The 17,585-nt window shown below is 36.1% G+C and overlaps 1 protein-coding gene and 1 pseudogene across 1 annotated transcript in view; both read right to left on the reverse strand.

The window, feature by feature from the left end:
* Nucleotides 1-13,612: 13,612 nt before the first annotated feature.
* Nucleotides 13,613-17,585, reverse strand: part of LOC113057324 (myomesin-2-like) — a 46,623-nt gene continuing 42,650 nt past the window's right edge. Inside the window, exon 36 of the mRNA XM_026224670.1 lies at nucleotides 13,613-15,236. Within this exon, the coding sequence (XP_026080455.1) occupies nucleotides 14,805-15,236 (432 nt within the window). The 3' untranslated portion in view covers nucleotides 13,613-14,804. The remainder of the gene's footprint in view (nucleotides 15,237-17,585) is intronic.
* On the reverse strand, nucleotides 17,348-17,464 carry LOC113057567 (uncharacterized; annotated as a pseudogene).

Here is a 17,585-nt window from a genome sequence, read left to right on the forward strand (position 1 = left end):
TTAATAAAGGTGCAACTAATAGTCAACTAAGGCTTAAAATGAACTAGTCGACCAGAAAAATCTTTAGCTGAGGGTAGCCCTAATGCATATTGACTAATTGTTTATGAGAAGCTTACACATAAGAGGCTGACAATTAGCTGAATATATAGTCTTCTTGTTTAATTAGAGATAGTTAGCCTGCATTTTAAAATCTTTATTTGAAAGTGGCAATAAACAGTGTTATTTTAAAACCTTTATCTTGCAACATAATATTGCACTCTACAATATTTTTATGAATAAACCTATGACAGAGACTATGAGCCAATCATTGTGTGCATAGTTCGTAAGTATGCTGACTTTTAGTTTAAGACTTCTGTCTATTTTTTAGTAAAAGTTTGTGTCAGTAGCTTTGTGAATAGGTTTTAAGAGAAAATTCTAAACCAAAAACTTGTACTGCTATTTAGGAGAACTCTTTGTGGTAAAGTAAAATATTTAGTGAATACAGGCCCGGGAATCTAAGGGTGCAAAAAAATCTAAATACTGAGAAAAGTGCTTTTAAAGCTGTCCAAATTAAGTCCTTAGCGATGCATTTTACTTATCAAAAATTATATTTTTATATATTTATGGAAGGAAATTTCCAAAAAATCTTCATGGAACATGATTTTTACCCCAGAATTTGTCTTTAGCATTTGAGAACAATGGCTAGTCAGTGACTGAATTTCCACAGAGAACCTCAACAACCTGAACTGGCTACTGTCAAGTTATTCCTGAACAATTCTGTCTGCATCTTCCCAAAATGCATAATGCTTGTGTGATGTATTTTTATGGCAGCCCACTCCCAGAGCTCAGAAACAATGTGCGCACTGATCGGTGTTATATAACGCAACCTTTGTATCCTGTTTTAGTGGGGGCTTTGTTTTGGATATCTAACTGCAGATTTCAATGTCTATACCGCTTTCCCACTCTCTGTGTCTCTGGAGCTGTCTCTCTCTCACTCTCAGAAGGCTCCGCAGTGCTGCCTAACTGATGGAGACGACCCACATTCCCTAATCCTCTGTATTGTTCCACTGTGCTGCGGAATTATGGCAGGCACTGGGCTAAAACAATGGAGAACCAAATGTCTCATATCCACGGGCCCAAACAACTCTGCATTTTATCTCTGTGCTGACGGAAAACCTGCCCCAGATGACGTGACATAGCTCACAGGAGAACTCATTATGCAATGCTCTTCATTGGCTCAAACATTCCCTCTCAAGACTCCGACTCACAGTAGTGCGAACATAACCCTGTGTTTAAATTTCAATCGAAATTAATTATTTGTTTATTGATATTGATATTAATGATATTAATTTATTATTTGCTATTTTTACCTTTCTGGTAAGTGTGTAAAATAACTAATTACTGATCATTTACAATACAAAGCATTCCTTTAAACATCACGAGGGAAATTAGCTTAATGAAAGTAATAAAGCGCTCAGAGAAATAATGCAATTATTGACTCGGAGAGGAAAATCTGTGTATGTTGTTGCTGCCATATAAAGTTGAGGTCATTTTTCAGGCCATGCACATGCTAGTGTCTCATCTCCAAATTGATTTTTGAAGCATGCAAGCTTGCATAAAACAAATGATCAGAATATGGTATTATCCATCTAACATATTATCAAACAAATCAAAATCTTCCATATCGAGTGGTGTCGGAAGGTGAAGGGAACAATAAACATAATCTTCAATAATAAAGATAATGAGGAATTAATTGGATATCACATTAAATAATGGCATTTCTTCTCTGCCATTGTTGTTAGACCCAGCTCCACTAGATTGATTCAATTCTTCAGTTATGCATTGTCGTAATAACTAATTGTGGTTAGATAAGCATAATATCCTTAAGATATTATTCCAAACCCAAGGACTAACAGTTAAATGTTGAGGACACTTTAAGTTGCGCATAAAATTCACGAATGTGCCCAAATATGTTGTTATAGTTGCTTTGCATTGCATGCAAATTACGAAGTCACAATCATTATTGACAAATCTGTCCCCCATACTATCATCATAATTAGAAGCCTAAGAGCAATGCACAGTTTGAGAAATTCCATTTCAAAACAAGACCTTTAACATATTGTCATAAATGACACTAGTAGGGGCAGAACTAATCTACAATGCAGCACATTTCCCAGGAACTCCATTTATCACTCACAAAATAACAGCTTTAATGTTAAGGAACAGAGAGGCTGGTGATACAATATTATGAGAAATTACATTAAAAAGTAACCAGATACTATATAAGTAAGGCTATATAAGAACATAAGAACATAAATGCCATGTAATCTATCCAGAATAGACATGTATGCTAATAGAACAATCTGCTGTTTAGAAAGTTGTCAAACTTGTCTTACAGACAGTAGTGTCATTAGCATATGTTATAAAGTTAATGAAAAGCTGAAAAACTGGAACGCCTAATGGATCTTAAATGCATCCAAACACAACCCAAGGTCTCAAACAGACAGATGGAGAGAGAAATAGAGATTTTGAGAGATCAGGGATTTTTATAGAGATACCTTATTCCATAGCAGCAGGGTACAAACATTATGTTTAGCTCAAACTGGGGGGAATTAAACTTCTATTTATGCTATGATTCCAAGAAAAAGTGTCTCGACACTCAGGTGTACTCTTGGGTGACCAAAGGCAATTACAGAAAGATAATATATATATATATATATATATATATATATATATATATATATATATATATATATATAGCCTGTACTTCTTTGTAGCTTTAGAAATAATGTTTAAAACATATAGACATCTGCACTTCAGCAACCACATATGACCACACAATGCCTTAGAAATCGTCTAGTAGTCACTCAAAGCAACTTAGCAACTGCATAGCAAGTGCCTAGCAACCACTCAAAAAAAACTTAGCCTTAAATGCTTGGCATTGCTTGATAGCAACCATCTTAAAAACTGCTTACAAACCACCCTCCAAAGAGTGCGAACATGTGACACACAATAGCAAGTAGCTATTAAGTAAACTAGCAAACCATACAGCTGCTTTCAAACGTCACAAAAGCTTATATAACATATATTCAGTCTGCAAATTGCTGTTCAAACTGCACAAGTATTCAAACAAGGGAGCTAACTGGTATAAACTTCCAAAACATGCTAAATATGTCTTGATAAACTAATTTTACTACACTTGCATTTCAGCTGAGCTACTGACTATTAGTCTTGTACACAACAAACCAAATATCCAGAATCAAATAGCCTACTTTTTGTAGCAGCATGCAAATTCTTGAAAAAGTGCTTGCTGGTTTGCACACAACTTTATCTAAAGCTTGCAAGTTTGAAGCTGTCTGCTTAATACTGTAATAGACGTGGCTGTCTCATTGCAAAATAAAATGCTACTCATAGGGGAAAAATTGTGTCAGTAAGTCATCTGAGCTTTGTCTGACAGACAAAAATCAATGATCAATTTCAGACAAGCACTACATGCGCTAGTGAAGCCAACTAAATTGTCACATTCACACAAAGAGCAGAAATGCTTTGCTAGCTGATCGAAGCCTGTCTAGCAGAACAGTCTGACTGACACCATCAGCCAAACCTGAAATCACTGAGAAGGACTTGATTTGCCTGTTTTTTATACATTGACAAGCTGAAAATTTGCTGTTGTGATTCATCATCTAAAATAAATTAATTAATTAAAATAAAAAAGCAGCACTTCTCAGGCATGATCGATTTCTCAAAAATCCATAGTTTAAACAATTTAGTGTCTCTTGAAGTACAGTTATGTTTTTTTTTTGTGTGTGTGTAATTAGAAAACATTTCTTATAGGTGATTTGTGTCTTTTGTTTGTTTATTTAAATGGGCTATCAACTGTGTCAACTGTAATCCCGGATATACACTATAAAATTCTAGGTCTGATTTTTATGTTTTCTGGAAATTTTGAGTTGCATTTAAATGGTTCATTATGTCAACTTTAGCATTACATGCTGTTTTTGGTTTGAGGTAGAAAAACCTGTTTGTGCGATCAACATGGGAGGACAGTTTGGGGAAACCTATTCATGATCAATATTCATGCAATTATTTTTGGTATTTCAGAAATAACAGGCAACTAATTTGTGTTTTAAGGCATTCGATTATTTCTATGTTGTATCTTGATTCCCAACAGAAGTAACCACAAATCTTCATATAGATGCAATTCATAACTTCTTATGAACTGAAAATGTAAGACTTAAAGGTCTGAATCCAATGTATATTTAAACAGGATTGTGAGGGATATATATATATTTACACTCTTTACTATAGCTTCCACTGCATAAAGGTCCTTGAATATGTCATTTTTACAACTCATAGCTTTTATGCTGTTTGATAAAGTTTTGGTTTACTGAAAGTCTTTTAGAAAGATTTTGTCAGCTGTACAATTGGCATGATGTCAACAGTATCCACTGATCACACAGTACTCCCTCACAGCCTTATTTTCATCCCTGTTCAGAATTAAATATGGTGCTATGTTTTAAGAAAGTAAATAGGGTCAGTGTTTTTTCTGATTTTCTATCAACTTAAATTGATATTTGATGTGCCATGCACCGACCAAACACCAAATGATCAACTAAGGGCGGTCATTAGGTGTAGCTCTGCAAATGGTGAGCTCTGAGCACCTGGTGTGGGGGCACTTTGTTCCTGGAAAGGGAGTGCTGTCAGATTGGAGGGGCTGTAACCATGGGAGACTGGTCATAATGGGCGCCTGGCCAGGCCAGACATGAGGACAGCTTTTCCACTGGCAGGTGTTGTAAGAGCTCACCCAAGGTGGCCTCTCTGAGCATAGCAGGGCTGATTGGCTGATTGAAAGGAATGTGTTATCTCGCTCCACTGGGTGTGGTGGGCTCATGCTTTCTCTGGCAATAAGACCCCCTATGACCAGAAGCAGCCTACAAAAAAAAAAAAAAAAAAAAAAAAAAATCTATATCTATCACCCAGCAATGTCATGCATCCACTAAGAACAACTTTTTTCTAAGAACACATTGGCTGCTTAAAAGCACATATAAATGCCTTATTCTGCATATTTTCCATATTTCCCTAATTCTACCCCATACTTAAACTTAACAACCTTACGGTTAATAAGAATCAAATTAGGAGTTTATTGAGACAAAACTAATTTGTTAAAAGTTAGTTAATAGTGAAAATTGGTCCCCATACTAAACTGTGAGCAATATACTATATAATATGATATTTCTTGCCATGATTGTACAAAATAACACAGTATTTAGTCACATGCTGCTATTCTTCTCCGTTCTTTATTAGATATATACTGTAAATATTGGTCTTTTGTAGTCTTATGTGGCATTGATGTAGGAGTTTACATAATACCCTAGTGTATATAAATAAAAGTGTAGAATGGGAGAACAACATAAAGGAGTTATCATACCAGGGGAAATTATACCTGTATTATATTTGGCAACCATATGGCCAATCAATTAGGAAATGCAAATTATCTGTACAAGATGCAACTTGAGCAATTCCTTGGACTCTTGCACACCTAGTACAACCACGGTATGGCTTATTAAAAAACTCATTTAATAAGCTTTTAAATAAAGTCACTTGGAAACAATGGAAAACATGTTTGCATGTGATTAAATGCTTATGGAGCTTCTTTTGATTGTTCACCTTTAAATGGTTTTCATCTGACGAATTCCCTTCTCCTGCAGTAATAAGATTACTCAAGGGAAGTTTTCTCAATTTATATTTCAGATACAATTACTGAGTAGCTGTTTTTTTTTTTTTTTTTTTTCGTACAGTGTACTTCATTCCTTAGAAGAACCAGTCCCACTTTATATTGTGTCAGTAATACCTGTGTACTTACATAGTGTCTAGTTGTGTACATAGTGTGTAATCACAGTGTGAGTATACATTGGTATCTACAGCTCTAATGTCTGTTTAACTACACATACTTTATTTAACAACCCACTGAATGGTATATGTAAGTACAAATGTGTAACAGGACATTGATATCAACACTTTTTGGTAATGAAAGTACAAATCTACTCCACCCCCTGGATCAAATGGTTCCAATTACTCTTATACCTGTTGTGACTAAATGTAGTTATATAACTATAGTACTAAGTGAAGTGAAAAAAAAAAGTGTTGTTACCAATGTCCTGTTACACATTTGTACTTACACAAACCATCCTGAGGGTTGATACATGTGTGTAGTTATTTAAATATTACAGTTATAGATGATATATACTGTATCAATCTGTATTTACACTGTGGTTATATGCTACGTACACATCTAGTTACTATGGAAAATACATACAATTACAATACTTACAATACATTACATTTGTAATGGTTCTAAAAATAAGCTTCATTTATATATCTCTTCTTTCTCTCTCTTTTTTTAAGTCACTGAGGCATTTTCTTGACAATTTTCACCCTAACACTTTTTTTTTAAATTAATTATAATTATAATTAATTATAATTTTTTTATTATTATTATTTTTATATATAATGAATTCACTATTTTATATACCCTGGCATTAATTGAGCATTTGAATTGTCTGAGCAGTGCTGCTGATGTAATGACTTTCCTGTCTCAAATAACATTCATATACATGCAGCCAAAATGCTAATTGGGGTCCTTCTAAAAACCAGCTTAATTGACTGAGGCGCTGGCCTGCTTGTCTGTTTATTTGTTCGCTTATCAATCTGCCATTTATTGGCACAGAAAGCTTTTCTTTCTCTGTCCTGAGTGGATGTTTTATTTTTCAAGAGTAAATTGTGATGTGGAATTGCTTCTAGGTAAAAAACTGAATAAACAGCTGATAAGCAAAATGCATTCGTGGTGTAGACTTCTGCGTTACAAATGGAAAGGGTTCGCTGAACCTGAAACTGTAATTTGCATATTACCATGGGTCCAAATGGAAATAATTATTTTAAATACTAAATGCCTATTCACAGCTCAGCTTCCCTCCTGGTTATTCTAATCAATGCTTCACAGACATGAACTTTTTTCTTTCTCTCTCTCTTTCTTTTTTTTTATTTTTGCAGACTAAATAATGAACCCATCTGCCTGTGGTATGAGTATACTGTTTCTATGCATAGTCACTGTACAGAGCTCAACACGTGTATAAAAAGACCAAACACAGTTCTCAAGCTTGTGAAATTCAGCATAAATAATTAATATTCTTTCCAAGACTTTTTAGTTATTCTAAAATAAGGGGACAGAAGGAGAGGAATCTTTACTCTTGGGTTAAATGTTGTTTTAGTATCCCCCTGATGTTATTAACGCTGAAAGCAGTCTCTGAAGCGCTGAGCAGGGGTTTCGCTTTGAGGGAACCAGAAACCAGAGGCGTGTAAGTGGAACTCAGTTTCTGGCACATTTCCAATAGCATTCTGGGATCAAATCCTCTGTATGGCATGAGTGGTGTGCACCATTGAACTACTGTTGATTCATTTCAATTGGTTTGAAATGCAGTTTGAAAGCTACTTGTGCTGCTCTCAAAATGCATTTGTGGACTGGCCTGAAACTGTGCAAAGAGAGATATTGATAATATATGAATTTAAGATGCTTGGTCTGGTCAACATTAGCATATGCACACGTGAAGGACTGGGTTTGACAGTACATCATTCTCATACTGTCTTTCCTCTATGAATATATATATATATTTTTGAATGATTTATGTTGCCAAAACACAATGAAAGTAGCATAAATGTATTCCATAAAAGCATGCACAATATTCCAAGCCTACCTATGAAAAACAAAACTGTTAAAACATTCTGCCAAAAATCTTCTCTGTCTCACAGAAGAAAGAAAACAATGGCAATGGTAAATTGAGTGTTTAAACCTAGACTGAAAATTAGTTTGCAGTTCTGCTTGTAGGATAGAAACACATTTTACCTTTTAGAATTTATAACAGGCCATAATAGTTCTGCATATCATTTTGTTAATAAATGTATTTTCAAGCTATATTCGTTTCATTAACCGTTCATAATTCTCATCATTATCTTCATTTTCTAAGTTTGCTTGATGACAAGCATTGCTTGGGGCAAGAGTGGACCTTTTGAAATCAGTCCTCTTTATGTAGTCTGGAAGGAAAAGTCTATAATTTGGGTATTTGACGTGATGCATAAATGTTTAATGGTGTGTCGTGATAGTATAGTTGAGATGCAGAGACAGTTGATTGTCATACACACCTGGAGTCTGGAAAAGGTCTGGGTGATTAACGAGCAGTTTTGTGAAAATAAAGAAAGAAAGAAATAAATCCCAGTAAGTAGTAGCTATTCTCATTTGGGAATCTAACTAACATATCTCACACAATGCATGCATTTGTTCAAGGACAACGAGTAACAAATAAGAAAATGCCATTATAGTTCAAATGTGCTGGGAAGCATAAAACCTGAATGCTGCATAACTCTATGAAGTCAGTCATTTGTCATGCTATGCGGTTGTTGTGCGTCATTCTCTTTCACGGTGGGTGAATCTCATCCTAATTTCCCCATTCCTTTAACTCAGTTTTGAAAACCACTCAACATAGAGGACACATTTTACATGTTCTTAGTGCAGAAAGGCAAATAATCACTACAGTGAGACGATCTCTTCCTTTCAAACACTTATGTGCATGCAGACACCTGAGAAGACACACTTGTAGTGTTTATTTTATATTCTTAAATGAACAGCTCTTAAACCATCATTTGTATTTGCTTAATGAAGACAGTAATTAGATGCCAGTATCTTTGTGGTTTCTGGATAAAATGAATTTGAATTCCATGTTAATCAAGTTATTTAAGTCATTAGGTTTATCAGAAAGTGACACTTAAGCTTGAGTTTTATTCCATGCTGGCTAGATTTAAGGCTAACATTTATACAGTATATACATACATAGTTGAAAATATAAATTTTACACTTATTTATTGACCAAATACCAATTTTGTCCAAGAAAATACTGTCTAGATTGAGATAGGCTCTCTCCTTTTAATTCCCCCTGCCACCAGCTAGCAAGTTTGTCAGTTTTTTTTCTTTCTTCTTCTTCTTCAAGCTGTGCTCATAGTTTTCTTTTTCAATCAATAGTGAAAGAACTGTCTCAAAAAGGCACAACAGTGTTATTTTTGCCCAGTTGGGTTGTGTTGAATGCTTGATATAATATATATTGAACTTTTGCCTAACTATTGTTAAAATAAAAAATTAAAAAAATAGATTAGTAATTAAAGTTGCTAAATTACAAAGCTGCTTTTAAAATATTCCCTGAATCAATTTTGACCAGTTATTTCCTTTATTTTTAATTCCACCAACAGTATAGTCCAAAAAACATCAACCTTGAGTGCAGCTGAGGATCACACAGACTGAAAGCCTGTTATAAACACTGAACGTCAGAAATAGTGTGTGTATTATACAGAATCGACAGGATTAAAGCATTTTAATCACTTCTCTCAAACACTATTTTGGCTTTCTCAGTTCCTGCTCACCAGTCAACGGTCACTGCTTGAGTGATTTTGGTGTGAGGGAAAAAACTCCAACAAAACCTTCAAGTTTTAAAAGAACACAGTCTTCACTGCAGGCAGTTTCAAAGTTTCGATTAGTTTTCTTCTACTTTACACACATGTTGCTGTCACAAACACGGATAGACAAAGTGGTATCAGCATTCAGAGAATGGTTGGATCTTGCTTAACTTGTTATTTCATATCCACATTCCCAACTCCCAACACTGTTCGGTTACTGATTCTGAAAAAATAATCAACCAAATGGGTCAAATCAACCCATCTTCTTTACCAATCACTCTCAACTCAGCGTTCACGTTGAAAATAAAATAAATAACCCATTGTGTTTTCAGCATGTGGCGAAGAGTTTAGGACAACCAATCAGGGGAGCGTTTCCCAAAACCATAGTTGCTAACTAAGTTAGCAACTTTGTTGGTTGCAATACAATTCCCCATTGCCAACCAACTAAGTTGCTAACAGGTTAGCAACTATGCTTTTGGGAAACGCACCCCAGAGCTGTCCTAATATTAGTTATTTGACATTCATGGCTCAGCTGATTAATCTATAACTGAGATCCCATGAGTAAAAATGAAGCAACTTGAGATGATTGTTAGAAAAATAATAATAATAATAATAAACTTTTTCCATATGGTCAACAAAGAAAGGAAAAAAAGAGAGTCTTCTGCAAAAGTTCTCTTACAACAAGACAAAAAAGAACTGAGAAAAATTGGAAAACGTCTTTGTCTTCATCTCCTAGTTATAGCAAATAAAACATGTTTTTATACTGTATCTTAGGTCTATAACATCTTGAAACATACACTAATTTTACCGCTCCTTCGTGTTAGTGATGATGAAAGCCACGGCTGCAACATCACATCGGATTCATCAATACTGTAGGACATCTGGACAATAGACAAGATGAAGGCTGGTTGTAAGACAGTGTTTTCAGAAAGATTTAATGCATTTTGTTCTCTCAGATGCTAAATGCACATAAATAAGACCCTTCCATTTTCCATTTGATAGTTTAGATGGTACATAAGAACGTCAGGCGAGTGAATTTAGGCTGTAAAAGATAAGAGAGAAAGTTTGAGAGGAACTTTTAATTTTTGTTAATGAAATGGAGTGTAGTGTGAACAGCTGACAAGCCTCACACCGCTACGACTCTCATTTTAGGCAGCCGTTCGCGTTTATAAGAATCTAGACATTTTCTGTTGGCATGGCTTTCTTTTTTACTCAGTGCAGTGGAAGCTAGCACATCTTCAAAGCATGCTCACCCACACTCAGATTATCTGCCAGTGAAAATGCTGTGTGCACTCGGCAGTGATAACAATAGCAAACTTTTTTAACTTCAAAGTAGTCTCAGATTCTATTATGTATTATGTATATTTTTGTTGTGGGATTCCCAAGGGGCTCTTCAATGAAACATTATAACTTTTTTCCATTTACGTGCCGGTTATTCAGAATGAATTTAGCAGGAAGTAGTATCATTTTTAAATATGCTCTTGGACGAATAAATCCGAAGAGTGACCAACCAATAATAAAACAAATAATAATAATTAATAAATAAAATCACAATATGACCTTTACTCAGTGCTATTATTATTATTAGAGGCAAAATGAGATTGTTTATTATATTATTGTAGATACATTAAAGATATTTTTTAGTAGCTTTGATTCAGAGTACCTACACACTAAAGAAAAGGAAAGATACAACTTGAAATAAAGCAGAAATACAATAAAATATATTTACGAAAGTACAACTGAACTGTTCAACTTCTCTACTTATTGGTAAATAGCATGTGACACTTCCTCCCCTTTGCAACCAATGGATTTGCAAGCATTTGCTTACTCAGTGTAGGCTCCCTCAAGACCAGAAACAAATATTGTGATAAAAATAATTGGTAAATTTGATTTACTGACCTGAATAAGTTCAAACCAGTTCAATCAATCTTATCAAATTCCTTATTCAGTTTTTGTTTGTATTCCCAGACATTCAAAGAAGTGTCAGTGTGTCATTTTGCATGCATACAATGTTGAAAATATATGTAGTAAAATATAGCTTTTTCATTAGGGCTACTGTGCACTTCCATATAGATGTATATAAATGATCAAATTACTCATTAATCAAATAAGTAATTAATTTAGCTGGGTTCTAGTTTAAATTTACATTAATAGCTGTTTGATTGAAATTATGGTTCTTTAAAATAAATACTGAAGGTTTTTGTTTTTTTTTCAGCTATTTTGTCCAGTCCTATCATGCTTTTTGTTTGACCATGTTCCCCATACTGATTCATCAAACTCACTGAATTACGGTGTTAGAGGGACCTTATTTTGTCCACATTACATACTTTTCAGGTTTGTTTTCTCACTGGAAATCAAAGTGTAAAACAGAGCCCAGTAATCTGGTATTGTGTCTTTTTTCTTCCATTGGGTGACTGCAGGTTGCAGAGATTTCATAATGGGACATCAGTGCCACCATGTGGTGTTCAGTCTCACAGGACCATGTTTGGTGGTCAGTCTGCCATGCAAGCACTGGTCAGCAACAGAACTACAACAATGACTCCATTAGAATTCACTGCGGATCGTCTATCGTGCAGCAATGGCATTTCCAGGCTGTGTGTGATATTGTCAATGCTTTCTGTTGCATAAAATTATGAACTGATGCGCCTCATGTCTTGGAAGGGAGTTGTTGAGATAGTGTGTTGCCATAGAAATCTGTGAGTTCAAAGCAAATAATTTCACTGATTAAATTTTCATATTTTAATTAAAGTCACGTTTGAAATCGAAACAAGTTCAATTTCCCACTTTTTAATTGTTCCAATCAAATTCCTATTGAAGTGAACTGATTACTAAAGTTATTTAATCAGGAAAAAAAAAAAAAAAAACTGAAACAGTGCCACTGCTTGTTAGTATTAAAAAAATATGACCTCATTATTTAAATATTATAGGAGGAGCCAAATTATAAAAAGCAACACTGGGAACATAGATAAAGAGGCCTGAATGAGAGTTTGCATTGCACACTTTAAAATGTATCAGGTTCTTAACATAAAACACATCTGGCAGATTCACAGTTTTGTTTTTGTTTTACCTATAAAATCAAGAGAAGGGTTGCATCTTGAATTGTGCTCACAGAAATCGCTTGAAAAACAGTTTCTGTTCCACGGCTCGGTAAGCTTTCAACACTTTTCTTTTTTCAGTCTCGAGGAAGACTGTATGACATTCACGTTACATGATTTGACTGATTATTTTATGTAGAAAGGGCGACAGTGCACAGCATTAATATTAATTATCATTTATGTTTTCATAACCATTGGCCAAATTAGAAAATTCAACTAAAATGAAATCATCGAGAGCAAGGGGGCCCCGTGGTGTTTTGGGGGCCCTCACAGCTTGAGTATTTTGCATATATGGAGGATCGGTTCTGCCTACACAGGATCGTTTTCACCAAATAACACAATACCAAAAGAAGTGGTATTTATTTGACAGAAAAAATACCACAAGCAAGCTTTTCATTCAAACACTTGTTTGTTGGGTTTCAGATATTAAAACAATAGGTATACTGTTCAAAATGAAGACAAAAGTACTACTTTGTAGTTGCGAAACATTGATGGATCAAGTTCTTATTTACTGTGATGAATTACAGTGCACCTGTGTGAACTTGAGGAGAACAAACTTTATACATCCACCAAAAATCACTGGCACGCCAGTTTATTAAAACTCGATGAACAAAACTGATGAAGAAAGGTGAAAAGAAAAGATCTAGCAGCATTTTTTGTCCACTTGGTTTAATAGTGTGTTATTTAGCACAACAAAGAATGTTTTTTTAGAGTTTCACTTTATGGTCGCTGTATACCACATGCATTCATTTCAAAAGAGGTAAAAGTGATTCTGATTGGAGATTTGCCAGGCAACCCAAATTGCCAAGTCATGCTTTGTGAATAAGAGGGTAGTGGTGCATTCTTGGCAGCAAAGCACCTCAAGCTAGGTGTTCCATATACATGAAATGATTTGTGAAGTACAACTGGCTCAAGAGCCGAAGAAAAGTGCTGATGCGTTTCAGATTGGCCAGTAGCTTCTGTAATCACATTCATATTTTACTATCAGCGTGTGTGTGTGTGTGTGTTTGTGTATGATGTAAAGGTAGGGACGACACGGGTAGTGATTTCCAACTCTTTTATTAACACAAAACCAAGAGAAAAAGGTGAGGACGTGAGACGAGGTTGAGAGGAGCACTGATGGTCTCGTGGCTGCTGCTGGATCCTGCACTTTAAGGCCATCCATCTACCGAAGAAAGCAAAAAAAGAAAAAAGAAAAAAAAAAGCCTCTGGATTTCAGTGGCTAACTGAAGGAGCAGCTTTTAAACCGAGATTTAATAAACTAACATCAAAGCTTTTCCCTCAACCACCTCAGGGGAGAGGGAGCCAAATTCATTAGAGGCCCACTCAGCTTAGGCAACCCAGATGACAAACTGTTTCACACATTTTCTCGTGGCACTAAATATAACTTGCCCCACCCTCCCTCACACACACTTACTCTCTTTCTTTTCATATTAGATGCTTGTTCATTTTATGATACGATGATGAATTCGGGGTGAAAAATACTACCTACTTTTCAATTCTACTTTCTTTATTCACTGATTTATGCACTATAGTCCAATTACAGTGTTTGCAAGGCAGCATTACATTGATATTCCTCAAATATTCTGGTTTGGGTTTGAGCGATGCTCGTGCTTATTTTACAGATTGCTATGTTTTTTGGTTTTCATGTTTTCTTTGTGCATATTTAACTTTGCTATTTTCTAATGCTCAGTTAACTAATTGCACACTAATAATCTAGTCTTATTTTAATTTATTATATAATGATGCCTAAATTAAGTTCTATTTCAGTGTGTCACTGAAGCACAATTTTGGAGAGTATCCACTGAACACAAACAGCGTATGCTGTTCTGTGTCAGCCGCACCACATGGATCCATCGTTTTCGTTCAAATCAAGGCTTAAATAAATGTAGAAAACATATTTGTTTGTTTCTACCATATTCTACTGGTCAGACGAATATTCCCTTCCTAATCTCACAACATTGGTTGCGCAAAAGTTGATGTGTCGAGTTGCTATGGATGCTCAAACAAACAGAGCAACACAGAGCTAAAAAATGTGTCCAAATATGCCTTCTTTCATACTTTTATAGCCATATAATAAACTGTTGATTTTGTTGATGGAAGAAAACAAGACATGAACCAAAACCTACACCCAAACTTCCTTTGCTGCCTTGCAAACACTGATATTGAACAGAAATGTAAATCTAGTTGTTTTTGTGTTGTTGGGGTGAATGAGAGGCAAGGGCTATGCTGTTACTTCTTCCTGCTGGGAGTGGGGGACTTCATGCCACGGGGCGGAGCAGAGGATTTGGCATTTTGGGGAGGAGCAGGAGACTTGGCCGCAGCAGGGGCTGGGGTGGCAGGCTTAGCAGTGGGAATTACGATGGGAACCGTGGGAGGCATGATCCTCTTGGGTGAGGGTGTGGGTTTGATGTCCGGAACCCTGTCGCCGTGTTTGTACACGCTGACGACGATGTCCACTGACTCGCCGCCGTACTTGTTTTGGACTGTCATGGTGTATTTGCCGGAGTCCTCCAGGGACACGCCTTTGATGGTGAGGCTGGCGAACTTGCCCGAGTCCATGGCAATCACGTACTGATCGCCGGGTTCTACTTCTCGATCATTCTTAGACCAGCTGACTAGAGGTTTGGGGTCACCGCAGACTGTGCAGGTCAGACTCAGAGTCTGAAGAAAAGGAAAAACCAAATGCATAATGCATATTTAATCTAAAAGCATTCTCAGAGGAAGTAGCTTGTCATTATCATGCTAAAGGCATAAATATGAGAAACAGAATGACTACGTTAAGCAGATGCACATAATTCCAAATGATAATATGATATTCTGATGGTGCAATGGCAACTAAAAATCCTATGTATCTTTCTTTAACAATTATTACTAGAATCGATTTATACAATATATTTGTATTTAAATATACTATAAATATACCATTTTACATATATTCATTATTTTTTACATGTGTAAATTATGTATGACCCTGGACCACAAAATCAGTCATAATGGTCAATTTATTGAACAAGTAAGCTTCCCATTTATGTATGATTTGTTAGGATTGGACAATATTTGGCTGAGATGCAACTATTTGAAAATATGGAATCTGGGGGTGCAAAAAAAAATCAAAATTCCTGAGAAAATCACCTTTAAAGTCGTCCAAATGAAGTCCTTAGTAATGCATATTACTAATCAAAAATGTAGTTTTGATAAATTTATAGTAGGAAATGTACTATACATCTTCATGGATCATGATCTTTACTTAATATCCTAATGATTTTTGGCATAAAAGAAAATTATTAATTATAAATGACCAATTAATTAATTATGACCCATACAATATATTGTTGGCTATTGCTACAAATATACTTTTGAGATTTAAGAGTTCTGTGGTACAGGGTCATTTACTTACATTCCCACACAAAGAAATACATCTAAAATGTTCTTCACCCTTTTAAATAATTTGTACATCTACAACTTCTTGATGCTTTTTTTTTTTTTTTTTTTTTTTTTTTACTTTAAGAATTTTTACAGTGAAAAACAGATTTCTGAAGAATGTTTTCTAGCCTCTACATGACAACATAAATCTAATGCAGTTTTTAGATTTATGTTGCTTCTATTATGCCACAGTAGGATTTTTTTCTAGTTTACATGACATTTCACAGTAATGGATTTCAACAAAGTGACTCATTTGGGCTTTTTAGGGAGAAGAGCAGCTCAATGAAAACTCAGATATACAGTAAGAAGCCCTGCGGTGGGGAGCTCTCACTGGAAACCCACTGTGTATGTGACCTCTGCAGATCATCATGTGAAAGGTCTCATCCCCCACACGAGTTCACCTCATGTTTGCTTTAATGGATCCGAGAGCCTCTGACCTACTATGTTTATTTGATCTGAAAGAGAAAGGGATGCCAGGCATTTCCAGCATCAACTATTCAGGCGAATCCTAATCCCACCAATATCCTTTCACTAGCAGAATACACCATATTCCCCAAGATGGCTTCATGCTGCTTGCAAGCAATGGATTATGAGGCCAAAGACAATGAACAGATCTCAGGGAGTGGAGGAGTATGATGCCCTCCAGCGCACACTCCCAGGGCTGAAGTGAAGAGCCACAGAATGGCACTCACCGGCACGACTGCCTGCGGCAATACTGATCACTAATGCATTGGCTACAGCTCTCCATGAATGCTCTGGGTGCAATGCAAGTTTAGGTCCATTGATAACATTTGAGGCATAATGGTGATTACCACAGAAAAAAATAATGTTGTCTCATTGCTCAGTTTCTAATAGCAAACAAAATCCATGGGTACAGTCAAGCATTTTCAATGGATAATTCTTTAATAATAATTCTTTACATTTATATAGCGCTTTTTTTCTAGACACTCAAAGCGCTTACATAGTCAAGGGGTATCTCCTCATCCACCACCAGTGTGCTGGATGATGCGACGGCAGCCATAGTGCGCCAGAACGCCCACCACACACCAGCTTACTGATGGAGAGGAGACAGAGTGATGAAGCCAATCAGCGGATATGGGGATTGTTAGGAGGCCATGATGGTCAGAGGCCAATGGGCGAATTTAGCCAGGATGCCGAGGTCACACCTCTACTCTTTACGAAAGACATCCTGGGATTTTTAATGACCACAGAGACTCAGGACCTCAGTTTAACGTCTCATCCGAAGGACGGTGCTTGTTGACAGTATAGTGTCCCCATCACTACACTGGGGCGCTAGGACCCACACAGACCACAGGGTGAGCACCCCCTGCTGGCCTCACTAGCACCTCTTCCAGCAGCAACCTAGTTTTCTCAGGAGGTCTCCCATCCAGGTACTGACCAGGCTCAGCCCTGCTTAGCTTCAGTGGGCAACCGGTCTTGGGCTCCAGGGTGATATGGCTGCCGGATGTCTATGGGGCCGATGTTACAGTTACAGTCACTATTATCTAACTATTAACTATGACTTGTGCCTCAATAAAATTGCTGCTTAATAATTGTTAATAAGGTAGTTGTAGGATTGAGGGATCT

This window comes from Carassius auratus, chromosome 38, assembly GCF_003368295.1.
Source record: "Carassius auratus strain Wakin chromosome 38, ASM336829v1, whole genome shotgun sequence".
NCBI lineage: Eukaryota > Metazoa > Chordata > Actinopteri > Cypriniformes > Cyprinidae > Carassius > Carassius auratus.